We start from the raw sequence: 25,434 nt of genomic DNA, 5'->3' as shown, positions 1-25,434 counted from the left end.
GGCAGGGTCCTGGCCCTGTGCTTTCCTCCCAGAGCACAGCAGAATCCCAGGGATGCTCATCCCAGGCTGGAGGGAAGGGCTGAGGGTGCAAGGTTTCTGTCTGAGTCAGGAGCCTTCCTAAGCCCTGTAACCCAGTAGATGCTTCATTGCTTTATTCCTTTAACCTCCTTCAGGCAGAGCTGCTCTTAAGGGACCCCGTTTCCCCCAGCCTCTTTCTAATCCAGTCTCTTTCTTTTTGTCTTTCTTATGTTTTAGATTCCTAAAGGTGTTTGTGCTGGTGCAAGAACCTCGGGGCGAGCTTGTCACAGAAGGAGAAACAAAATGGTCTGTTTACCCTGCAGGCAGTTAAAACACACCCATGGAAAGCCAGACTCCCACTCTTGTCTGGAGTTCCCACTTGAAAAATTCAGACCTAAATTCCATCCCAGTACCATTCAGATGCTTGCTCTTTTCCATGGCATGCTACTTGTGGCTCGGATTTCCTTATCAGCCTCTCCACTCTTCTGCCAGCCTGGCACAGCCCCTCTGTCAAACATAACACACACTTCTCCCAGCCCAGTCCCTCCCAACTTCTGTCAGAGATCTGCTGGCTGCCCTTGGACAGCCAGAGAGTCCCAAGCATGTTCTGGTCTGTCCTCTGTCCCCTTGTCCCTCAGTCCATCTGGATGTGCACACTGGTCCATCAGCATTCACATGGTGCCTTCAGTGCCAGACCTGCAGGTTCCTCTCACCAGAGAGCCTGGGAAGGAGGTGGAAAACCTCCCTGGACAGTGTCACAGCAGCTGGACTGGGCTCTCAATCTGTCACTATTAAATCTGATCCACATGCATCATTCAACATTCTGCCTTCCCCAAAAGGTCACTAATACTTGTCAGCCTTTATTTCTCTTTTTCCAAATCCAGGCTGATGCTCATTCCAGGTATTAAACCCCTCTGACCCTGCTGTTTCCTGAAACCCTTCAAGCTCACGTATGTACTTGTTTTCCTGCTTGTTCTGTCTGCCCCCTCCTGTGTCCCTGCTGTTCCTCACACACACACAGACACACACAGACACAGACAGTGGCATTTTGGTTGGCAGCCCTTGCTGCTGCTGCTCACAGCCCAGTTTGGCTCTGGTTTCAGCCTGCATGCTCGCCCTGTTGCCTTGCCTGCGCCCACCTTCCTCAGGGTCACGTTATTTTGTGGCTCATGGTTTAATCTCTCTGCAGTTTTCTTTTGGTTGGTTTGTTTTTCAGCATTTCAGACCTGCCTTCTCTTTTTTGCATGACCTCCTGTGCGTTCTCATCAGTTCATGTTGGAATAACAGAGTTTTTTTAGATAAATAAAAGAGGAAAGAAAAAAAAAAAAAAAGAAACTGCACTGTTTCCTTCTCCCATCTTGTCATGGACTGGACCTGGACCCAGCAGCCAGACAGGAATTGTGACCACCCTGTTCTCACATGCTTTGGTTTGAAGCAGAAGTAGGATATGTGATTCTGCACTTTATCATGTCATACAGTGGTAAGAGAACTACAATATCTCCAAAAACCACATGATCTGGACTTCAGCTGCCTAACAAAGGGTTAATTCCCTCTCTAAACTTCTACAAACTTCTATATTCTAACTTGGTTTCCCCTGAATTGTTACCATTGCTTGGGTTTTGCAGTCATGGACATGTTTGAGCTGTGCAAGAATCAGTTGCCACTAAATAGCTCCTGAGGGCCAAATTAATTCATGGATCCACACCTTGTTTGGGGGAATCTTCTGGCTCCAGTCCAGCTCCAGCATATTCTGTACAATCCCCACAAGTTGAGAAATGTTACATGGACGCCACTCTGGGCAGTGACCCCAAAATGAAACCTCTCAGGGTTTGTTTGCAGGCAGGTGGGTGTTGTTCTGCTGCCTGCTGGGCTGTCCTGCAGGGTCAGCACATCAAAACACAGCCCAGAATCTCAGAGTCTCTGTGTTGGGGATGAGGTGATTTTTGAGCTGGGTTATGTGTGGTGTTCATAGTTCTGTCCCTTTCTCTCCATTTAAGATGCCAACTTTTGTTTTTACCAAGTCCCTTGGTGCTACAGTACATCCTGTAGCTGTTGTGTGATGGTGCTTAAGAGTTGCCAGCATGAACCAGCAGAAGGTTTGTGATTTAAACCCAACCCAAATGTGCTGGGGCTGTTCTGCTGCAGCACTGGAGGGTCAGAACCCATAAATCACTGCCTTACCCCTGCTGCTGCTGTGGTCACTGAGCTGTTCAGATCAAGAGCAGAATGGGATCCCCCTGGTTGGCACCTGTGGCTTTGTGGGCTCCACTGCCAGGGGATCTAAAGGGTTGAACAATTAACAGGTGTGCAAAAATATCCTTAAAATATTTTTAGCTGCAGTATTTTTATTCTCGTGTCCAATGCACTGTTGAATCAGCAGCTAAGAATTCACTTTCACCTATTGTTGTGCCATCTATGTAAAAATTAGATCAAAGTTTGCTTTTCTATATTTAATCTGGGTGGACAGTATATTATTGTCAGCCTCTGTGGAACATTGGAACAATTGCAATGTCTGTGTTTCGAAATTGTGCTGTAGAAGGAGCATTAGCTTTAGCTGACTGATTGATTCCTGAAGTTTTAATAAAAGACCATGTATGGAGTTTTTATAAACTTGGCAAGTAGTTCCCAAAAGCCTGGATCTTAAAACTTATTTAAGGAATAGTCACAGTCATATCTCATAGTCTGCACATGTTTATTCTGCTGCTGTTATTCAGGGTAATGAATAATTTTTGTAGAATTTACCTTTGGCAAATGCTGAAGAACTAAATATGTGACTGGTTTATAAAAACTCTGCTTGGATTTACTAATCTTGCCCAGCAGCGTGGACTGTACATCCTATGAAATTTCATGATCCCCAGCAAAAGTCTCTAATGCCCTTTCTTAACACCTGTAAATAGAGAAGAAACATATTTACTGATACTCAAAGTTGTGTTTAATGCTGAGTATTTTTCAGAAGTTCATTTAGTTTGATGCATATTGTTCTTAGGTTTTTTGTTTTCCTGCCTGAAATGACAGAAGACCTAAAAGAAGCCAAATTCTATTTTAACATGATGATGTCGAGCACTTTTTTATTTGTATATGTGTGTGTATGTGTGTTTGAGCACTGATCTCGAGATCTTGGTGGCATCTCAGTGTTGTGATTTCATTGCCAATGTAAAAGGTTCTGGTGTTGCCCATTCATTTCTGGAGACAGAATTCAATCAAATAAAGTGCTTCCATTTGAAAGCGAATATTGACCTTGTAGCAATGAAACAAAGTCATCTGCATATTTAAATAAACATTTAATTCCAGAAATACAGTTTCACTGGACCCTTTTGATCAGCCAGACAGGAGGAAAAATGGATTTGTTGCTTTTTTCCCCAACAGAAGAGTTGGAGCCTCTTTGCTGGGGCTCTCGGGGCTGTTGAGGTGCAGCCATTGCTCTCCAGGAGCTGCTGCTTCCCTCATGTGTCCAGTGGAGAGTGGGAATTTGAATTTGCCTGTGGCTGCTGCTTCATCCACAGAGAAATTCAGGCTAAAACTCCCCAGAGCTGCTCTCTTACTCCTCATTCTTCTTCCTGACTCTGGGGTGGATTTGGGTTTTTCTTCCAGCTGTAAAATGTACATGGAACAAGTGGCTCAACACATTCCAGTGTGGTGCTGTTCCTGGTTCTCTCCTCAGAAAAGTGAGGACACATTTTCACCTGTGGTACCTGTTGGTTTTGCTTTTGTATTTTATTTTATATTATTTCCTACTGGAATTTTCAGGAGTAATAATTTGGCTCTGTCTGTACCTCTGACTGTCCCACAGAGCTGGGTCCCATCAGGTCACTTTCAGATTTGATTTTCTCAAACTTTGACCTTTCCAGCTGGCACTGAAGAGAGAATGAAGTGGTTGGGTCGTTTGTTTGTTGTTTTTGTTAACTTAGAAAGGCAAATGGGCTGTTGTGGCTGGAGCTGGTGTTGGGAAGGGCAGGTGGTTTGTGCTTTTTCAGGAGGAGCCTATCAGAACTGGGAACCTGGGGGAAAGATTGCATCTAAAGAGAGATCTGTACCATGGAATGCCTGTGGTGAATGCTCTGGCTTAGCTGCAAGCCTTGGCAGATGATTTTGATGCTGATTGGTTTTGTATTAAAACTCAGGCTGTTGCAAGCCTGGTAAGGAATGTTTTGGGCAGGGATGTGTGGATGTGCACGTGTGTCCAACACAGCAATGCCTCCTTCACCAGGTAATCCAAAAAGCAGGCACATTTCTGGGACTCTGGCTGAGGTGTACAATTCCATTCTGGTGTGCAGGGTTGTGAGTAATGTGTGTGTGTCTCTAGCTGAGAGAAAAGCCCCCAGCTCCTGGCCAGCTTCTCCATCACCCCTTGGTCCAGGTCACTGCAAAGAGCCCATCCAGGAGCCAAGATTTGCAGTTTTCCCACTCAGTAGGTGACAGCTGGTGCTCCTTTCATCTGACAAATAATCTAGAGATTATTTTTGTTTCATACAGTCAAGCTGCTACATTTCTTCAGCAGGATTTCAGTTGTTCTTTGCCAGCACTAATTAACATCCCTGTCAGTTCAGGACAGATCAGGGCTGTTTGTGACAGGCTGCTGGTCTTTGGTTTTGGGCAATAATGAATAGGAGGGGGTGTTCCTCTGGCTCTCACTTGGATTTATCTTTCACAGAATCAGCACTGCTGACTTAAAATAGAAAAGGCACAACCAAAGGGGTGGGGGAGAGTTGGGGGTGTAGAGCTGAGCAAAAAGGGAGAAAAAAATGAACTAAGGTTTTTGTGTGGAGTGTTTGTGTGACAGTCACAGCAGAGCAATGGCTCTGCTCCCAGGAACAGGAACACAGGAACTCAGCTGAGGGCAGGGAACAGATAATCTGACACTGAGCTTTGCTCCATCAGTCCCCACTGCATGAACAGTTCTTTCTGCTCCCCTTTTTTGCAATTAGCAAAGGAACCTGATAAAAAAAGGGGGAAATTATTTGCAAAGTGAACTGATAAGAGATCAGCATTGGCACTGGCTCCCAGAGCTGTCTGAGGTGTGCTCAGAAGTGCCACAGTGGAGCTGGAGGAAAGCAAGGCTGCAGTTGGAGCTCAGGTGAAATCAGGATGCAGAACAAACCCTCCAGTCCTTGCCCAGAGCAGTCAGGGCTTTGCCAGAGCAGCCCTGGAGCTGTTTGTGGACCCTGAGCAGTCCCTGAGGGCAGTTCTTGGTGTCTCTGGGAAGTCTGGAGCTGTTCAGTTGCTCAGGTGAGAGATTTCTTTGGAAGACCCAAGTTTGGACAGCTGACTCCAAGCTGCTCAAGAACAAACTGCATGTTCTTATTACCCAGCTCTGCTTCTTCAAATACCTCAGGCTCCAGCTGAGGCTGCAGCACTCGCTTGGGCAGGGAATTCCTGCTGCTCCAGCCCCTGGGGCTGCTTTAGAAACTGTAAATTCCCAGTGCCAGAGCCTGGTGTTCCCTGGGAACAGGCTGCTGACTGTGTTACCAAGGCAGGGGAATGGACCTGCAGGGATATTTGGCCACAAAACAGTGACAGGAAACTCTTGTAGAATCCTGGAACAGCTCAATGAAACTTCAACTCCTTCCCTTGCAAGTTACTTCCAGGATAACAATTCCAGGATAACAACATTGTCCATGAGCAGCACATCCAGACCCCCCCTGCCCAGGCTTTCTGAGGCACTCTCAGGTGCAAGGGGGTTTATGAAAGGTGAAGGGAGGTCTGAAGGGGCACAGGATGGTTTAGTGGCCTCAGACTCCTCTTGCTGAAGGATCTGTCCCCACACAGCCTCTGCTCAGCAGGAAGTTTGGATTTTATTTTACATTTCATTTTGTTTTCTTCCTTCCCCCCCCTGCTCCCTGGAGCTGTCAGCCCCTCTCAGCAGGCAAGGCAGGCCTTGTTGAATGCACATGTATTTATTGTACCACTTTCAGCACAAGGTCTAACACTGAAGCACAGGAGTGTCATTACAGTGTGTACAGCACCCTCTGGAACACAGACAACACAGACATGCAGCCCTGCAGGCTCTGCAGCACAGCCCAGGGCTGCTGCACTGGGGAATAAAGACAGCTTGGAACAATGAGACTCTCAACAGTGGCTCATTCTCTGACCTCCCCTAGGGTCTGGCTGCCTCTAAACAAGCATCCCATGAACAGAACTGTAAAATTAACATGCTGAATCAATTATAGACAGTTTTTAAAGAAGTTGCTTTATGCAACAAATATCTGATCTAAAACAAAAAAAAAAAAAAAAAGAAAAAAGAAACCATGAAGGCCACATTTTTCTTCTCAAATTCTCCTGTCCTACCCCCTTCTATCTCTAAGTCAAGGAGCAGCCTTTCCCTCTCTCCCATTTTTTGTGAGGAGCTCAGGAGGTCCCAGCTCCATGCAGGACAGGCTTGGTGCTGTGGCATCACCCACACCATGAACAGAATTTGGCTCCTCAGGCCCAGCTCTGCCTCCATTAAACTGCTCTCAAAGCCTTGCAAAGATTCAACTCCTGGCTTGCTGCAGGATGAACAAAAAGCACGTTAAGAATGGCCCTGCTGAGGAAAGTGGAGTTGGGCCTTTTCTGCCCTCATTTCTGTCTCTGCTGCATTGGTGGCAGCAGATCTGGGAGCAAATGGATTCAATGAGCCACTGTACACACACAGGACATCTGGAATGACCTCAGCACACAGGTGGGGCTTGTTTGCACAAAGAGCTCGTTCCTAAAAGCTGCTTCACCAGCCTGGGCCCTGCTCAGCCAGGCCCCAGCCCCAGGTGCCCCCTCAGGAGTGAACAAAGGGGCCCCTCCTCAGCCTCACCCCCTCAGCAGCTGAGGGCAGACAGACACAGGGCAGGGCCAGCCTGAAGAAGGCTTTGGGAAGGAGGAGCCTTCCAGCTTTGTTGTCCAAAAATGTGCTGAACATAGGAGAGCAGACACAAGGAGAAAATAAAATTCTGCAGGACCATGAAGGTGTGGGTTTGTGAGTGAAAGGAGAAGGGAAGAGCTTCTTTCCAAATTTCTTAATTGACTGCAACTGAATTTGCAAGAATTCAATAAAGAGCAAAACTAGGGAGTTGTGACAGCACCACCAGCACAAAACCACAGGAGACCCCATGGCTTTACTCAGACTCAAACTCAGGTTTCTCTGCTTGCACCACTGCCTGCTGGAAACATAAATAATGTCTCATCTTTACATGTTTGAATTAAAAAGAGAAGTGCCAAAAGCAAAACCTGCAAGGAGCAGAGCTCAGTGCACTGGGGCCAAGCTGGGAGCGCTGGTTTGGTGGAAGCAAAGGAAGGGAGAGGGCTCAGGTCAGGACAAGCCTGTGACCGTGGCTGCAGCCAGAGGGGAGGTGCAGCTCTGTGCCAGCCTCTCCCAGCACCACCCCGTGCTCAGAGCCACATGAGAGGAGGAGGAGGAGGAGGAGGAGGAGGAGGAAGCCTGCCTGCACACACCTCGAGTCCCAGCCAAGGGAGGATTCCCAGCCTCCCGTCCCCACAGCGGTACCTGTGCGTCCCTGCCCTGCCCCTCTGCACAGATCACACTGCTCGTGTCTCTGCTTCGATCTTCTGCTCCCCGTGGAGGTTTTCCAGCTCCTGCACCTGGGCCACGTTCTGTCTGATGGCGATCTCGGGCCCCCCTCCGTACAGGGTGCTTAAATAAACCCAGGTCTCCTCAGAGATCTGCCCGTAGTCAGCACCTGGAAGGGAAACAGCGATCACCGGATGCAGCAGGAGGGAAAGGTCAGGGCACCACAACGCCAGGATTTCCCCTCCAAACAGCTCCCCACAAAGGCCCATCCCAGGAGGAGGAGGAGACACCCGTGGTCCCTCCACAAAGCCCCTGCAGTGCCACCTCCTGCTGGAAGCACCGGTGTGTTCTCCATTAATCCATGTCCACAAGCACCACATCTACACATCTTTTACATCCCTCCTCTTCCAAACTCTGACAGCCCTTCCCATATAGAAAGTTTTCCTAATATCCAATCTAAACCTTGCCAGGCACTACCTGAGGCTGTTTTAACTTTGGGAGCTGGACCACAACAGATGCTGAGAGAAGACCACATCAAAAGCAACACAAGATCAAAGCTCCAGCACAAAGGGGAGTGGTGGAAGGGGCCTGGGGAGCAGCAAGGCAGGAGCTGGGGGTCTGCAGAACCAGTCAGCAGCAATCTGGGCAGGCAGGAGCTGCCACTGGAGGACTGGCTCACTCAGGGCAGGGGCAGGGTAGAGAATTATCATCCTCTGCAACACCATCTTGCTCTGGGATTTCATTATGCACAGCCAGATCCAGTGGAACAGTCTCCTTTACCTTTTAGGAGCACCTTGGGCAATAAGCACCAGCCTTACCCTGCTTGACTTGCACGTGGCCACCTGGTTTTGTGAGAGCAATCTTGGTGTTGTCAATTGGTCCAGGGGGCTCTGTAGGAGAACAAACATGTCAAAAACCATCTGATTTCCTTGCTGCCTCCACATTCAGATGCTTTCCTAATTTCTCTTGGTCATTTTTGTCCTGCCCTGGGGACCTGCAGGCAGCCCCAGTGGCTGGTGCCTGAACCCTGCCCAGCTTTGTCACCCCAGCCAGGGGCAGTGCTCAGCCCAGACCCAGTAAATGGACTCATTTCCATCCCCCCTGTCCCCCTGACAGACCCCAGTGTCTGATCCTTACCATTATCCTTGCCCTTGACAAAGGCCTCCCACTCCCGGAACCACTGCATGCTGATACAGTAGATGACACTTGGAGACTCCTCTGCCTGGAAAGCCTTGTTCAGCTGGGACAGAAACAGAAAGGACTCAGCCACTCCTGAGATCTTGGGGGGGGCCCTTCCATTAACTGTAAGGCCAGTTCTCCAGGAGAACCCCATGGAATTCCCTCCTCACCCCCTGTTCTGCTCACAGAGCAGGCACAAGACAAGGATGGTTTCACAATTTCTGTCTGCACAGCACTGCCATGCCCCAGCTGCCCCTCTGCACTGGGGAACCCCCAGGCCAGACTCCTGGCTGTGCTGCAGGTCACATTCTGGAAAACAGGCACTTTTCCAGGCCTGCCTTCCCCAGCCCTGCCCTTTGCCTTGCTCCAGGTGCTTCCCATGCCAACCTTGATGAAGGTGTCGATTTCGATCCTCCTGCGCTTGGCCAGGGCTTCGATCTCCACTTGGCAAATGGAGCACACGTACAGATGGTTCACAGCAGGGCCACCCCCAAACCTGGGCACAGGGAGAGGCAGGGCAATGGAGAACTGCAGCAGAGTGGAAACTCTTCCCAGCCCTACATCCTACTGACAGGGATTTTTATACCACTCCAGACACTGGTGAGGGAGGTGCATCTGCAGCTGAGGGCACAGAGCTGCCTTTACTCAGCCATATTTTCCTCTTCTGGCTTATCTCTTGCTATCTTTTTGGGACAGGCACTGATACAGCTCATCCTTACATCAGGACACTCTACAAATACTGGGAGAAAGAATGGAATGGCCATATTCACCTGTTGTAGAGATATTCCCACACGTTTTGGGGCAGAATCACAACCAGGTCATCAATGTAATGGTATTTATTAGGAGGGATCCCTGTGGAGGAAAGGCAAGTGGAAGAGTTAATCAGGGATCTCATTACTGCTGTGTACAACAGACACAGATAAGAAGGCAGATTTTCCATTCTGAGAACTCTGATTCCAGAGTCTGCATTCTTTCCTAATGGAAGACAGAAGTCATAAGTTCATTAACTGTGGAGGTTTCTCAATCCACGGCCCTAATTTCCAATCAAGTGCTTCATTTCCAATTTAGAAGAGAGATTTACAAACACTGAGTGCTCCCCAGCATGGCTGATTAAACAGCAGCAGGCAGATGTGCTATCAGGTCCCTTCTCTAAACAAACCCCGAGGGCCAGCCCTGCTGACAGGGTAACACAGATAAACCCTGCCCTATCTGCTTTCTACAGGTTTGTTTTTAAACACAGAGAACTGAAAACTGTTGTTTCCCAGCACTAAACATCCCCCCAGGCCTCCAACCAGCAGCACAATGGGTAATTGTCTCATCCCTCCCTGAGCAGGCTGGAGTTTCTGCCAAAGATGATCCCACTGCAGCTTCCCCGGATCAGGATGGCAGCTGGAGCTTTTTCCTGCATTTGGAAGCATCAGAGGTGCTGCTCCCAGGTCCAGCAGCCTTACCTCCATGGGAGCACAGAAAGGTGTGGTTGGTGATGGGCCCAGGCTCAGCAAAGGTGTTGAATTTATTGAGCCACTCTCGAGAGATGTAGAACTGCAGCAAACTGTGCTCCTTCATGCTGGCCAGGGACACGACCTTCTGACGCTCCCTCACAGCCTCCTCACTGCTTTTCCTGGAGCAGGGAGAGGAGAACTCCATGTGGGAAATGCATTTCCAGGTGTTCTGTGCCCAGGAAGGGGCTGAGGGCACAGCTCACCTGTAGAACAGCACGTAGGCTTCTGCATTCTGCACCACGGTCTCGTGCACCTCGGTGACGTACTGGTCATCGAACTCGTACCACTGGCCATTGATCACGTTCTGGCAGTAGGCAATGTAGTGCCCACCTGGAACAGAAAGCACAGCACTGCTGGGATCTGCAGTGCAGACACAAGGCAGGCCTGGGATAATGGCAGCAGCACAAACAGGATTAGCTGCTGGCACAGAGCAGAGAGAGAGACAAAAAAAAAAAGGATAATTCCTGCTCAGGCAAGCTTTGCTGGAGCAGCAGAGCCTGGCACTGTCACCCTGATTTGCCTTCCTTGGAAGAGCCTCTCAGCAAGACTGAACAGTGGGAAAGGGTTGGAGCCAAGCCTGTGGGGAGGCTGAAAGAGCTGCAGGGGATCTGTCAGAAGCTGCTCAGTTCACTTTCCAAAGGGCAGAGGCTGCTCAGGCTGAGAATGGAGGGGTCTCAGGAGGTGTTGGCTATTCCTGACCACCCTCCTGCCTCACTCACACTCCTCCCACCCTGCTCCTCTCCCAGACAGGGACTCACTGCCAGCCGTGCCGTGGTGACAGATGACAGACAGGAGGTCGTAGGTGGTGATTTGGGACACACACTCCTTGGCCAGGAAGGGTCTCAGGTCCAGCCCCTCCAAGGGGAAGGAGACGTGGCTGTTGATCTTGAAGGAATACATCACCTCGTGCCGGAACCGCTTCAAGTGGATGCAAAGGATCTAAAAGACCAAGGACAGAGGAGACCAAAGAGCAGTTTTGCCATGGCAGCCCTGGGAGCACAGCACATCTCTGTGTGTCTGATCTTTGCAGGAGCTCTTTGCCTGTTTCTCATGAATCCTGCTGGCTCATCAGCTTAGACTGAGAAAGTCTCTTCTGATCTAAATACAGATTAGATATTTTTGCCACCAAAAACCCTGCTGGTTTTATTCTACCTCTGGCCTCCTGACTTCCTCAATGGCTGCTAGAAGAGAATTAGGAAACAAGGTGCCTTTACCCACCTCTGGGAGCCGCAGGACTTTGCAGTACTTTACTCCATTCCGCAGCCTGAGGGAGGAAGAGAAACGAGCTGTGAGGACTCTCTAGAGCAAAGGCATAGCTGGGTCTTGCTCCCTTTGGAATCCAAGACAAATCCTGAATTCCAGCAGAATTGTCCAGGCAGAGGACACAGCGAAATATCTGACAGCAGTACAGAGAAAGAAAATTCCAGAAATAAAACTCCAGACATGCAACACAGAACAGATAATGCCAACTTACTTCTTACACCGTTCACAGCTGTACATGTTGTCCCCTGTAGAGAGAGGAGAGCCATAATGCATCTGCTCAGAGCATACAAGGCTGACACAGCTACCTTTCCAGACAGTGCAGAGAAAGCAGATTAAGAGCCTTTTGGGCAGGCCAGGGATGAGAAAAGATCAGAACAACTCCTCTCAGTAAGTGTAGGCAAGAAAGGGATGCAGCCAATTAGCAGGAAGGATGAGAAAGTGAAGAAACTGAGGAGCCACAGCACTCAACCAACCCACAGCTCTGCCTGCTCCTCACTGAGGACACTCTCACCCAGATTTCCCACCCCTGAGCAGGTAGAAAAGATCCCTCCTGCTCAGAGATGCTGAGCTGCCAACTTTTGGCACTGCCAGTCTCTAATGACACACCAAGGCAGGATTTATTGGAGATTTAATCTGCCTTTGAAATGCTTAAATGCTTATGGAATGCTCCTCCATGCTGTCAGACCCCACCAAAAAAACTCACCCTTCAACTCATCTGCTGCAAAAAAGGCAGCAAGGCAATCCTCCAGTGTCACCACAGGACCCCAAAACCAGCTAGGGATACAGGACACCACAAATCTGCAGAGGAAAGGGATTAAGAGTTATAAATAAAATAGCCGAATGCTTTGGCACACAAAACCCCAAGTGGATGATAAATTTCCTTCGAGCTGTAGGGCCTAAGCTCATCCCACATCCCAGAGGAGCAGGGAAAGCACAGCTGCTCTCAGCTGATGTTCCTACTCAAACTGGAAATTATTTGGAAAACTACACCAGGAATTAATTTGCTCTGGAAGGCAAGTCTGAGGCAGCAGTGAGGGGTGATCAGCTGCACAAGAGCTCTCAAGGTGTGTGACAGATCTAGAGGAGCAGTAACAACTGCTCCTCATGGAAAGGCTCAAAGTCCTGTGAGGTACCACACACTGTGCTCCAAGGAAAGGTTCCAGCTGACATGGCCATGTTAACACCACTGGTTGGGAGGGCTGCTTCCAGCACTGCAGGGCAAATCCCAGAGAACAGAGGTGCTGCAAAGGGAACACACCTCCGGATGTACTCCATGATGAAAGCAATCCAGCCCTGTGAGGCGTAGTTGTCCCCACATGCTCCTGTCTTGGCTGGCACATTTTGGTAAATGGCAGAGTGCAGCTTGGCCAAGTCCTCTTTCCCTGGGATTGGGAGTGACAGGTCCTGGAATGTCTCCACTGTTGTAGAAACCTGGAAATACCCAAGAGGAACAGGTCAGGGCTTCCCATGTGTGTAATGGAGCTGACACCTCATCTTCATCACCTTTTATCACTGCTTGGATTTAGCCTAGGCTAGAAACCTGAGCTGGCAGCAGGAGCAACTCCCTGTGGCTAATTATTCTTCCCTGCTGTCAGCACTGACTTCTTTCATGGCTTTTGTAGCACTGGACTCAGTTTCCTGATGTGAATGTGATACTGCTGGGTCAACTCAGTAACACAGATCAGCAAACACAGAAACACATCTCCTTGGCATGGCACATTCTCACCCCTCCCCTGCCACCACCTATGGCCACAGCAGCTGCATCCCACAGGGTTTGGAAAGAGCAGCACCATTCCCTAGCAAGAGATCTACGAGCACAAAGCCCGTGCTGGTGAGTGGGAGGCCCAGGACACTCACTCTGTCACAGGTGAGGCACTGCACCAGGCTGAGGATGGAGCCGTCGAAGATGTCGGAAATCACACTGCGGTACCGGAGCTCCTTCTTCTTTTTCCCAGAAGCCTGCATCTGGGCTGGGGAACAGGGAATGGCCCTCTCAGTCTCCACAGAGTCACACAACCACATAAGGACAAGGGACAAGCATTGTCCTGATGTTCAGACCCCATCCCAGGGACGTGGTGAGGCAAGTTGTGAAGAGACATGGAGGACTCTGCTGCTGTGTGTGGTACAAGGGAGAGGAAGCCAACTGAGCCAACACCAGCTGGCTCTCAGGAGGCAGAAACTGTTGTACTGGAGACCTCCTGTTTCCAGCCTTTTACATGTTTAGAAGCCCAGCCCTGCCACAGACAGTCCCTGGTTTTCTGAGGTCTTGTGACACTTTGCTCCAAGCTTTGCATTTCACTTCCTCTCCCCCTCTGCCTCTGTACTTTGTCCCTTTTTTACCCCTCTGACATTTACCACGTGTTCCCCAAGTGTCTCACACAGGAAAGGACTCTCCACAGCAGGGACTGGCCAAATGCAAGGTTTTGTTTAACAACAAACCCTGTCCCCACACACACGTGCAGGCAGACAGAGTGGTTTTCATGCAGCCAGAACATCTGCAGCTGTGCTGACCTCAGCCAAGGGGCTGAAGAAAGAATGTCCTCATGCAGCAGCTGGAGGGACAGTGGTACAAGCACAAGCCATTGTGTTTGCAGACTGTGCAGCACTGAGGGATTTTGATTTGCAATTTGCTCTGGGATGAAGGGACCAGTTTGATAACAACACAAGCCAGGCTCTATTCTGCAGCCTGACAGTGCTCCCAGCACTGCAGGGACATCTGCAGCCCTAATTCCATTCCTGTGAGCCCAGGATGTCCAAGAGGCAGGAAGCTCTGTCAGTAACAGCATCTTACAGCTCTCTGGCCCACATGCCATGAAATTCAAGTCTGGCAGACAAATGTTTATGTATTTCCACACTCCCCTAAAGGGACAGAGCCTGTGCCTGGGACTTGACAGCCATTTTATTAATGACAAACACAGCACACAGATGCAGACATTGATCATTTCAGGCCCCACACTAGAACATCACTGTGCCCAGAGCTTGACTTTATCTGCAGGTTTACTGTAGTCTTTGCCAAATACTATTTTAGAACACCCTGATGTCCAGGGGAACCAGCACTTTTTACATCTGTTAATCAAGAATTCATGATGGATTCCCTCTCTCCTTTCCTCTACATGCTCCCCCCTTTGCCTCCCAGCAATCCCTCTTTGCCCTACCTTTCTTGAGGATGTAGGAAGGTCCAAGCCTGGCAGGACTGGAGCGGGGAGGACTGCTGGACAGCTTGGAGTGCATTTCATGATGGACTGGACTGCAGGGGCGCGAGGAGCAGCGCACATAGGCATCATTGTCAGGTTCTGCTTGGGAAAATGGGGAGGGACAAGGGCACTGGTGAAAACCACAGCTATGAAAGGCAACTCCACTGCAATCTGTGTCAGCCTAGCTCTGTGCTCCAGCACAGAATCTTTCTCAAAGGCACAGTTCAGTGTCCATTAACTGTGCTGCTTGCACAGGCTGGCAGACACAGCTCCCTCAGTCACGGGAGAGAGTGTATACGGAGCTGTACCTAACAGCTAATAATTACATCCTAAAAAACCCCAGAAAACAACCTGCCATTTTTTCACACTTATGACTAATTAGATTTTGCAGCTTGCTCCTGTAGCCCTAAACCACACAGACAGCATTGCTGCCTTTCAGTGCCAGCTGGCAGAGTAAGACTCTTACATAAAGAAGCGTTGAAAGATCGGATATGTTCAGCTTGAGGTGACTCCACACTGCTGCTCTTTTCTTTTCCCTAAGACACAGAAATGCTCAAACTGCTTCTCCCTTTTCTCTCCCTAAAGTCCACAGTCCAACATTAGCAAATACCTTCTGCCATGCCTTTTCCACAGTTAGTATTTCCCCAGGCCAGCATATGAAATAAAGAGATGTACACATACCAAACCTTTTTTCTTAAAAGGCATCAATACAGTGCAGGCTTGGCAGAGGCAGCTCTCACTGCTGTGCCTTTACTCAGCTCACAGCCTAGCTAAGCACCTCTGGCTCATCAAGTACACTTACAGAGGCAATTGTGCACAAAGGCAGGGACTGAGGAAAACTTTGGATGCAAAATCTTTTGAAACACAGAGAAGGAACAATCCCACTATGTGTTTGCCGCTGCACTACATCATAGTGCCTGTGGAGGATGGTAACACATCTTCCTGGAAAATATCCCAACTGAAAGAGGGGTATACCTGGTGTCCTGCATGGGCTGGCAGGACAGGGAGCTGGCAGCATCTCAGGTGAGGCTCTGCCATCCACTGGCATCATTGTAGTATCAACATCTGCATCCTCATCCACCTGCTCTGAGTTGCTGCGCCGATGGCCACATGAGAACTTCCTGTCCTTCATCCTCTCTTTCTCTGAGATCCCTCTCCCTGCTTCATCCTGGATCAGCAGCTCTGTCTCTGCCAGGGAGCTGCTGCCCATGCTCCCTGAGGTCCGACTCTGGCCCTCTCCTTCACCCCTGTCACTGCTGGAGTCACAGGACAGGAACTCGTCCTCTGAAGGGCTTCGGTCACCCTCCCGCTTGTCCTCCTGCTCGCTGCTGTCCATGTCCCTGGTCTCTGAAACGATGGGTTCCTTCAGTTCCTCGTGCAGCTGATCCATCAGGCAGCGCAGGAACTCCTGTGTGTCCTGAAAACCAGGATTCCATGTCAGTATCCAGCCAGAACCGGGGCAAAAGAGGAGATGGCTCCATTCACAGCTGATTCCAAGAGTGCCCACAAGGCTGAGCCTGCTCTGCAGCACACAGACCCAGCTGAAGCAGGGCCATGCACCAAAGGGCCTGTCTGTTACAGAAATGCTTTAACTCCTACATAATTAAAGGCCCAATTTTTTATCTGAATACCTTCAGCTGAAAGACTTTGAAAGGACAGGGAGCAGCTGTGGAAGGCCAATCAGGAGCACATTTATCAGGGGTTTGCCACAGATAATAGGGGAAAAGCAAGGAGAAACCTGATGAAAACAGCAGGCCCTGGAGAACAGCCTGTTTCCCACAAACACATCTTAAGAACACTGACTTCTGCTCATGGCAAGCCACCTCTTAAGAGAGGGGAGATTAAAATCTTTAATAAACAGGGAGAGGAACCAGAAACTCAAAGCTACACAGCCTAGCTGCAAGCTCCTACATTCATAATACATGGTAAAAGAGCTGATACCTTGGCTTCAAAGGAGCTGCTGGAAAGCAAGCTGGTATTTTGACAACTGCAGAAAGTTAATTACGACCTTTCAGTTGTTTTATGAAGTTTGGCTTTTAGCCTGCCCTGCCTACCTTTCAAATTTATCTCTTCAGATCAGAGTTTTCCAATCCAACGTATTTCACATCAAAGACAAATATAGAAGTTCTTTCATTAATCATTATTTTTATTCTTTGTTTTGATTTCTTGTCACTATCACAGTTTTGATGCTCTGTCACTTCTCTAGTAAATTTTCTAATCATAGTTTGTTGTTTACATTTTGTCATAAAGAACAAACAGAAGAGCTACACTGATAAAGACTTCAAAAGAAAAAAAAGGATACTACCTTTAAATAAGACTTAGTTTTGCTGTAATTCCCCAGAAAAAGAATATAGAACATTCATATCTTTGAATTTTTAGTGCAGCTTTCTCCAGGTTCCTCAGCTCTGACATGAATAAATAATAACAAACTCCCATAGAGCACATATCAGTAGATCTCAAAGCTATTTATAAAGGATTTGACCACCATCATTTCAGAGGTGAGCAAGCTGACACGAGGAAATGAACTGATTTGGGACCAACAAGGCAGAGGCAAGCCTGGAAAAGAATCCAGGTCTCCCAAATCCCACCCAAGTGCTCTATCAGATCACTGATATTGACACAGAGAGGCCATGACCCCCGAGCTCAAGCTCTTCCTTCTAAACACAAGCACCAGCACTGCAAGAATGAAATTCTCTGGTTTTGGAATAATGACATGGGTTTTTTCAGCCCCCACCTGCTGTGCATAGCCTCGGAACATGGGATTGACAAGCTTGATTCCATGGGAGAGACTGCTTGGAACAACATAACTCGGGCTGTTTAGAGTGGAAAAAGAAAAAAGAAAAAGTCAGTTTGCATATTGGGCTTGGAGCCAGTTTGTCTAACAGGCCATAACAGAGGGTGTGGTGTGTAGTTAAAGAGGCCAAAAGATAATTATGCACCTGCAAAGCCTGAGCAGAGATTTCTGCATGAACTGGGTGACAAACACACCAAGAGACAAAAACACCTTGCAGTCATTTCAGTCTGTCTTCCAGAGAGACCCTCCCCCAAAACACATTTCACTTACAGCTCTGTCACACTTTGAGTGTGGGAAGTGATTCTCTCATTCTCTCCAGAGCAGAGTTTAGCAATTAGTGACTTTGTTTGATTTTCCAGCACCATGTTTGTCTCAAAATCTGGGCAGGCTGATCACCCAGTAAATGAGATCAATTCAATCAATGTTAAAATGACATGATATTGCTTCAAAGCCTGCAGCTTCCTCCTTCACAAAGGCACAGTTCACCTTGCTCCATATCTTACTTATTCCTTGTTAATAATGAACTTGAGGCAAACATGCAATGCCATTTAAATTCCTGTTTTGCTGGGGTTTAATTTATTGCACAGAGCAGACCAGATTTAAACAGAGCTACGTAATTTTGCACTGTCCTTTGAACTGGTCCAGAATTTGAACCAATAGTGAACCAAAATATCACCTGCATTTTCCACTCTCTTCAGTAAAAATCTCTGAATCACTTTTTTCATCCAAATCATCAATTCCTCTGCTAATCAAGAGCAGTGCAATTAAGTGCTGGCCACTGAAGTCCATGTAAAATACTTGGAGATAGCCCCAGGTATTCCCTCACTCCATTCATTTTTTTCTTCATTGCCAACCGGGAAACTATATTTAAAAAAAAAACCTCTTTCTTTTTAAAATTGTAATATTAAGAATGAATTCTTTTCACTGATATCAGTGTGCCCATTTCATCACCAGAAGCAGGAGATGGGATCTCCTGGATCCCAGGGAACTCTCACATCCCCATCCACACAAGGGGTTAAATCACTGCCTCAGAAAATGCCCTTGTCCCTGAGGATCAGATTTCCTCTCTGCCATGCCAGAGCTCAGAAGCAGCACACCTCTGAAACCTGGCCAGGTTAGATCAGGGGTCATCACTCACCGTTTCTTGTGCCAAACCTCAGACACCAACTTCTGGTAACTTTTGCACAGGGCAGGTTTCTTATCCGTACGGACCAGTCCACCACATTCCAGGAAAAACTGTGTCAGAGGTGGGCTACAACAGAAGGAAAAGGAGAACAATTCAGCCCACAGAAATTTTTCCTCTGCTTCTATTTATTTATCAATACTTCATGCAGGCCTTATCAAAAGCATGCTTAAGGTACTGATTTTAAACCAAGGGAAGAAGGGATTCCAGATGCCAATGTGACTCCTCACTTGGATCAAATGAAAAAGGCTGATCTGAACCTGCTCTCAGTACAGAAAAGGTCCTGGAATTGAGTTTCAGCAGGATGGCTAGAGAATATTTTAGGATATAGGTTATTAGAATGATATCAGTGAGGAGAATAAAGACACGTGAACATGGCTTTCTCTGGGATAAATAATTTATGTTGCAACAGAAATGATGAAATTTTACTTCAAGCATTTGTCTAAACATGAGTCTTGTACATAGCCACAAGCTGGCTGGTCCCTCAATTTCCTACTGTAATACTTCTGTTGCCCTAAAAAACCACTATTTTTTTCTGTCCCCAGCCTGGCTAATCTCTCTTTGCAAGACTCATGAAGGTTTCAGATCAGAGGTGACACTTTTGGTATTTAGTGAAGTCAGTTATGACAACACTGAAAGCCCTAATGCCTACCAGTTTGAGAGAGCCTGAAGTGCTGCATTCATGTAGCAGGAGTTCCCAAGATTTTTCATTCCAGTAAGGCCTAAAGCACAAACAAGAGAGGGATGAATCACTTTCAAGATGTGCTGCTTTCTATATTCCTCCCCAAGGAGAGGGAATCCAGCCCTTTCTAGGCAGTCTCCACATTCTGCTGCCAGGAACCCTCTCAGTGCAGGTCCTACAGACTGCAGAGCTGCCCTGCCAGCTCTTTCATCAACTCAATGCAAAGTTACCTCTTGGTTTCAAATCATCATCCTCTGATTCAGATTCGCCTTCATCAGCCACTGCAATGGGAACAGCTTTCAGAGGGTGAGCAGGCAAAGGAGAATCCTAGATTAAAGGCAGAGAAATAACTATCAGTTAAGGCCTGCTTTGAAAGATGAGATGTGAGACATATTATCTTACATATAAATCAAGCCAGCCTTCAAGAAAAGTAGGAGAAGGAAGAACAAGTTGCCCTGTCTAGCCTTCTCTCTGAGGCAGCAGGGAGTGGAAATATTGTCATTACTGCTTCCAGTACACATGATAAGAAACATCAGGAATGAGCAGCAGTGTCACATGGACATGGTGTTTCTGGTCTGACAGCTGAAAATTCCATGGGCCATGCATTGGAAACGAAAATGTGACAGACAGGCTCTTCTCACATGCAGATACCCCATTGGAAAGGTTAAAAATAAAGTCAGAATGGATATTCAAGTCATAGAATCACAGCATCATAAATTATTTGGGTTGGAAGGGACCACAAAGCTCATCTAGTTCCCACCCCTAAATCATTTGTCATTTTGCTGGGACACCCTGTAAGTCAGGGCTAGTGGTGCCCTGGCTCCAGGCAGCCACTGTCAGTGAAGGTCTCCCCATCACAGCAAACACTGCACCATGGCAGGAATCACTTGGCCAATTTCACACCAGGCAAACCAAACCTGGCCAGGCTCCCAGGCCTGCCCTGCGTGCCACAGACCCACCGGCTCAGGGAACTTGCTGGGGGGTGAGGGGGGCTGAGCCAGGCGCTGCTCCAGGAACACTTCCCTCTCACAGGCATAGCACCACACACGGAACGTGGTCAGGTTCACTGTCAGGTTGTGCTTCTTGGCCTGGAAATCCAAAATGAAACAACAGATATCCTCTGGCAGCTGGCCTGAGCTGGAGTACAGGACTACCAGGACACAGAACAGGGAAAATCCAATTCTATTTAAATGTAGGGAACAGAGACAAGCTCACCTGTGCATGAAGCGTGCTGTGGTCAGCAAAGGACTCCCCACAACCAACATAAGGACAACCAATCTAGAGAGGGGAAAGAGCCAAAGCACAATGGGCACATCAAGTTAAGACTCTTTAGCAAACAGTCTGTAACTCCAGTCCCAGCAGCAGCAGCAACTTCAGAATTATTTTCCTGGTTTTCTAACCTGCTTTTTATTCAGGGCCCAAAACAAGATGGAAATTTAGAATTGATGGAACTTCAGAACTGATTTAAGAAACAGGAACCAGGTTTGCACCCAGGCAAAGTCTCTGTTCCAAGGCCATTGCTCCAACAGGGATCTCATCTGAGCAGCCCAAGCCTGGGCATTCCAGTGTAAAAATAAACAGTCCCTGCCTGCCCCAGTGTCCCATGGATTCCCTCCCTTCTCACTTCCAAGGTGTCACCTGCAGCCCCTCCACAGGTGCCAGCAGAGGCAACACCCAGCCAACCACCATCACTGGGGAACTCATTATCTCCTACTGGGAATAGCAAGGACAGTCCCCTACAGGGAGAGAACTGTTACATCTTGTCAGACTGTGACAGTGTTACCCTTTCAGTGTTACTGGACAGTCTCCTCCTTGGAATCCACCAAAAAACAGTGTATAGTTCTACTGTGAGCCCCTTTGGAATCCACCAAAAAACAGTGCATAGTTCTACTGTGAGCCCCTTCTTTGCTCCCCACTATTTTTTCAGTATAAATGCTATTTGAGTGAAGCCCCACTACATCATGCACACAAACAAGCCATTTTTACCTGAAGACAAGCCCAGAGGTTTGGTCCCACAGCTCCACAAGACTGGCAAGTTCCCTGTGTATTGATGATAAAAGAAGGCTTGTTGTTTGGTTTTTAAGTAACCAAGTCCTTAAAGAGTGAGAAACCTCTATAAAACAGCCAACCTTCAGCTCACAGTATTTCATCCCTTTCACCACACTTCCAATCAAATACACAATTGCACCATTTTAGATAAGTGACACATTCAAGCAGGATAAAATGACGGTGAGAAATCTGTGGGGTCACAAAGGGTGAGTTATGGGACATGTGGGTATATCAGTGGGGGAAGGAGAGTTTCCCTCTGGAGAGAGGCAGGGTTTTCTTCAAAAAGCAAACATGCAAATCCATGCACAACAGCTAAAAGGGAAAGAACTGAGAGCCACAACCCTTTACCTTGGATTTGAGCAGCAGATCATCCGTGGTCACCTCTCCTATGGAATCCAGGTGGGGACAGATGTCCCTTGTATCCCCCATTTTCACCAACACTCATGTGAGGAGGGTTTCCTAGGACAAGAAAGGATGGCTCCTTTCACAGCAGGTCAGATTGCAAGAAGATACCTGGGCATGTTGTGCATATTAGAGTTCCAGATCTATCTTTAAGGTTCAGAGATTGAAACAAATCTGGCACAGTCTGGCCCCACTGCTGAGTGGCTGCATTGTGTTATTGTAGGGAAGGAGCAAAGCCATGGGGAGGAGAAAGAAGCAAATAAAGCTAATAATCCATATCATGGAATGTGCCTTCAGAAATGCTGGGAGGTGCTCAGCACACAGGCACAGCTTCAGCTGCAAAGATACAAATCTAATTAGCTCATTTGCATGAAAGCCTGATGAAAAGTGAAAGGTGCTGCAGCCCATGACCAGTACTCAGCCTGTGGTGTCTGTGAGCTTCATGCACCCAACTGTGCTGATCTGAATCTAACATTTCCTTGTCACACTTCTTCATCAAACATTAAAAATATGATTAGTTCTAAATGAAGCTGGGCAAGAGGGAAATAGACTTAAATGAACTGTAACACCGATAAGCAGGCTCCAGTCTCTGAGGAATTTACCATTTCATGGGCAGATTTTTAACAGTATGAGCCACATAACTCAAAGCCAGTGCAAAACACAACAAAACACTGTTCCACCCAGCTCAGACATCCAAGCACCACAAGAACAGATGATTTCACAGCTTATGAACACAATAAACACTTTTATGGTGGTCCATGGATATGTAAAAGACTTCAAATATGTCTCAGTAACACACAGCTATAAAAAATGAAGAGTTTGTGGTTTTTTTAAGCATAGTTTAAATAACTTTGCTCATGGCTGTTAAAAAAGTAGAAAAGAAGATAAGTGATATTAATAGCACAGACAAGGATCCAAAATATTACAGTTGGCTGGAAATGAAGCAGATGTGAAGAGCCCACATCATTGCAATAAAGAAGTAGAAAAATCTGATGAACTCAATGTTAATGACTCCAGCAGCCACATGGCTGCTACACTCTGCTTCTTTCACATTTTGAGGACATTTGAAACAATTCCCAGTGTTATCTGGTCTGAATCACTGACAGGAGGGAGAAAAGAAAAGAAAGATTATAAACGAGTAGGCCATATCAGTAACACTTATCTTGGGAATGGAAAAGCTTGCCTAGCACCTTGTCTTGGCAGAAGATAAACCTCAAGGCTAATTTTACACTGTTTTCCCAGCACTCTTTAGAACTCAGTAAACTGATGGGAGGAGCAAAGGGAGAAGAAATCATATGTGTAAGGTAGAAAACACCACAGGGGTGCTGACCTGGATCTCAGTAACTTGTGAAGAAAAGCTTAACAAAGAACAAAGCAATTTCATGCAGTTTCACAGAGAAGGAACATAGCACCGTGTAACACATACTGATTGAAAATACAAATGACAAGAGCACAGTAGCTTTGACTAACACATAAAACTGGGACATTTCAGGCTCTGAGTTCCTTCACCAAAGCAGACCCCTTTTCCCAAATGCATCAGCTGGTCCAATTAAAAAAAAAGTACCAATGCTGCATTTGCTACTTCACCATCCTTGGTTTCTTATCTCTCTCCCAGATGTTCCCCAGAAAATTTAATGAACAAAATACTGGTTTAAAATGAATTCCAGACCTCATATCTTCACCAGCTTAAACTAACTGGGAACTGGTTTTGAAGCACACTTTGTTAAGTAAAGTCTTCTGGATGTGGATGGTTTCAGTGCATTCCCTGGGACCACCCCTCTCCTCAAAGTCAAAACCATGTCTTTAGACTCTCCAGCACTGGGGGGCTGATCTTCCCACACAGCACTTCCCTTTCTGAACAATGCAGGGAAAACCTCATTTTTGCCTCTCAGCCCTGACCACACACACCAGAATAAGGTTTGTGAGTGTTCAGAAGGAAATATTCAACTTCTGTCTTCCCATGACTCTGCCCTAAGAGCTATAGCTGGCACACACAGCTCTAATTCTGCTCAGGAACCCAGGAATTTCATAAAAGCACTGCCAGAGAGCTGAACTGTGCTTGTCAAAATGTACTGTGTATGATGGGAAAAGAAGTTACCCTACAACAAGTCCTTCAGCCTGTCTTTCTCAAGCACCACTGAGGGAGGACAGTACACGAACATGTCAGAACAGCTCCTCCGTAACTGCAACCTACTTTCAGTCGCTTCAGCTGCTGCCAAACCCAGCCTCTCTGCCTTCCTTCTACAGGAACACATTTCTAGGTTTTTGCTGGTTGTTTTTTTTTTTTCCTTAAAACAACTGTGTGGTTTCATACCAAAGCTAGAGCCAGCTGTCAAGAGTTTCAAATCCTTGTAGGCTGACATTCTTCAGAGCAACTGCACAAATAAATCTTTGCACTGTTCATCTACAAAACAACTACCAGGTCTGGTCTTGCATAACCTACCAAGGAAAGAAGTATCTGCAGTTGTGCTCCGAAACATTTTATACTTGAGATACTGAAAAAATAAATATTTACCAAACTGCCCTAGTGACAAGGCAGAAGCAGAAAGCAGGTGCTGCTGGCTCGCAGCTGCATCAGCTATGGGAAAACCAGGAGGTTTATGTGCACCCCGCAAAGGAGAGCAGGTCTGAACACTGATTTATTGTGGGAGATCACAACACGACTCACCTAGAGATTTAGCTCTCAGGCAAAAACCACCTGAGGGAAATCCCCCCTAGCCCGCTATGTCACTCCTCAAGCGCAGCAGACCCCAGAATACAAGTCCCCTCCTGCCAGACGCTACAGCTGCCGGACACGAGTGAGGCTGAACAGAACCAGCCTAAAGCCGCACGGTCCCGCTCCCGGGATCGGCAGCAGCCCCTGGGGGTGCAGGGCCGCCCCCAGGCCGAGGCACAGCAGGATCCGGCCCGGAGCCCCCGCGGCCGCGGCTGCTGCATCATCCCCGGCGCGGCCCGGCCGCCCTCCCCCCGCGCAGCCCCGCGGCCGCGGCCCCGCCGCCCCGGCCCGCGGCCCTCGCTCACCTGCGGGATGCCCGGGGCGCCACCGCCCCCGCCCCAGGCCGGGCTGCCGGGAAGGGCCGCGGCCCCGAGCGGAGCGGGGAAGCGGCGGAGGAGCGGCGGGTGCCGCGCAGGCCGGGGGAGGGGCGGGGGCCGGGCCCGGCGGGGCGGGGCGGGGAGGGACCGAGCGGAGGAGGCGGTGGCGGCACCGGTAGCGACCCCGACCCCGCGGGGTCCCGGGGTCGGGACCGAGGGCTCCCCGAGCAGTCGGGGCTCAGCCTCAGGGCCGGTGCTAGAGGGGCGAACCGCCGCTCGTTCGGCCGGGGACCCAACAGAGCGGCTCGGTGCCTCGGTCAGCGGGGAGCAGCCGGCTGAAGGAGCCGCGTCCCGCCCCAAGGGCTGGGCTGCAAACCCGGGTGTGGGACCCACGCTCCCCACGGCGCCTTCTCCCCACGGCGTCCCTGACAGGCACCGGCCACCGGCCGAGGCTGCGCTGCTGGGACTGCGAGAAATGGAACGAGCCTCGTGACTTACACGAGGTGTTCGCAGAAAAGACAGGGGGTGACCCGGAGTAAGGGGGGTGACACGAGGGCTCCCGGCCCGGTCCGGGGGGGCACGGGGCGCTGCGGGCCCCGCTCGCCGGCCCCGCGGCTCCTGCCCGGCCGAGGTGCGG

General features: G+C 48.6%; 2 protein-coding genes across 5 annotated transcripts in view; one reads left to right on the top strand and one right to left on the bottom strand.

Moving 5' to 3' along the window:
* Positions 1 to 3,248, top strand: part of FNBP1 (formin binding protein 1) — a 93,178-nt gene extending 89,930 nt beyond the window's left edge. Inside the window, exon 20 of the mRNA XM_077189266.1 lies at positions 256 to 3,248. Coding sequence (XP_077045381.1) covers positions 256 to 263 — 8 coding nt within the window. The 3' untranslated portion in view covers positions 264 to 3,248. The remainder of the gene's footprint in view (positions 1 to 255) is intronic.
* USP20 (ubiquitin specific peptidase 20) lies at positions 2,852 to 25,434 on the bottom strand. Of its 4 annotated transcripts, XM_077189263.1 has the most exons (25): positions 24,786 to 24,936; positions 21,711 to 21,821; positions 21,300 to 21,353; positions 20,529 to 20,591; positions 20,231 to 20,401; positions 19,544 to 19,640; positions 19,284 to 19,353; positions 18,587 to 18,700; positions 17,389 to 17,467; positions 15,630 to 16,071; positions 14,616 to 14,753; positions 13,318 to 13,430; positions 12,719 to 12,891; positions 12,164 to 12,258; positions 11,672 to 11,705; positions 11,416 to 11,461; positions 10,956 to 11,136; positions 10,401 to 10,527; positions 10,147 to 10,316; positions 9,466 to 9,547; positions 9,083 to 9,191; positions 8,654 to 8,756; positions 8,335 to 8,406; positions 7,493 to 7,685; positions 2,852 to 2,905 (listed from the first exon to the last, which is right to left on the bottom strand). In XM_077189263.1, the coding sequence occupies exons 2-24, from the start codon at positions 21,789 to 21,791 to the stop codon at positions 7,525 to 7,527; spliced, it is 2,775 nt and encodes a 924-aa protein (XP_077045378.1). In that variant the 5' UTR covers positions 21,792 to 21,821; positions 24,786 to 24,936; the 3' UTR covers positions 2,852 to 2,905; positions 7,493 to 7,524. The 4 variants fall into 4 exon arrangements, with proteins under 4 accessions (XP_077045378.1, XP_077045377.1, XP_077045376.1 ...); XM_077189262.1 differs by lacking the exons at positions 2,852 to 2,905; positions 24,786 to 24,936 and adding an exon at positions 25,296 to 25,434 and having other exon boundaries at positions 5,893 to 7,685; XM_077189261.1 differs by lacking the exon at positions 2,852 to 2,905 and having other exon boundaries at positions 5,893 to 7,685.

The sequence above is a fragment of the Agelaius phoeniceus genome, chromosome 21 (assembly GCF_051311805.1).
Source record: "Agelaius phoeniceus isolate bAgePho1 chromosome 21, bAgePho1.hap1, whole genome shotgun sequence".
In the NCBI taxonomy this organism is placed as follows: Eukaryota; Metazoa; Chordata; class Aves; order Passeriformes; family Icteridae; genus Agelaius; species Agelaius phoeniceus.
This window is presented reverse-complemented; position numbering and strand designations above follow the sequence as displayed.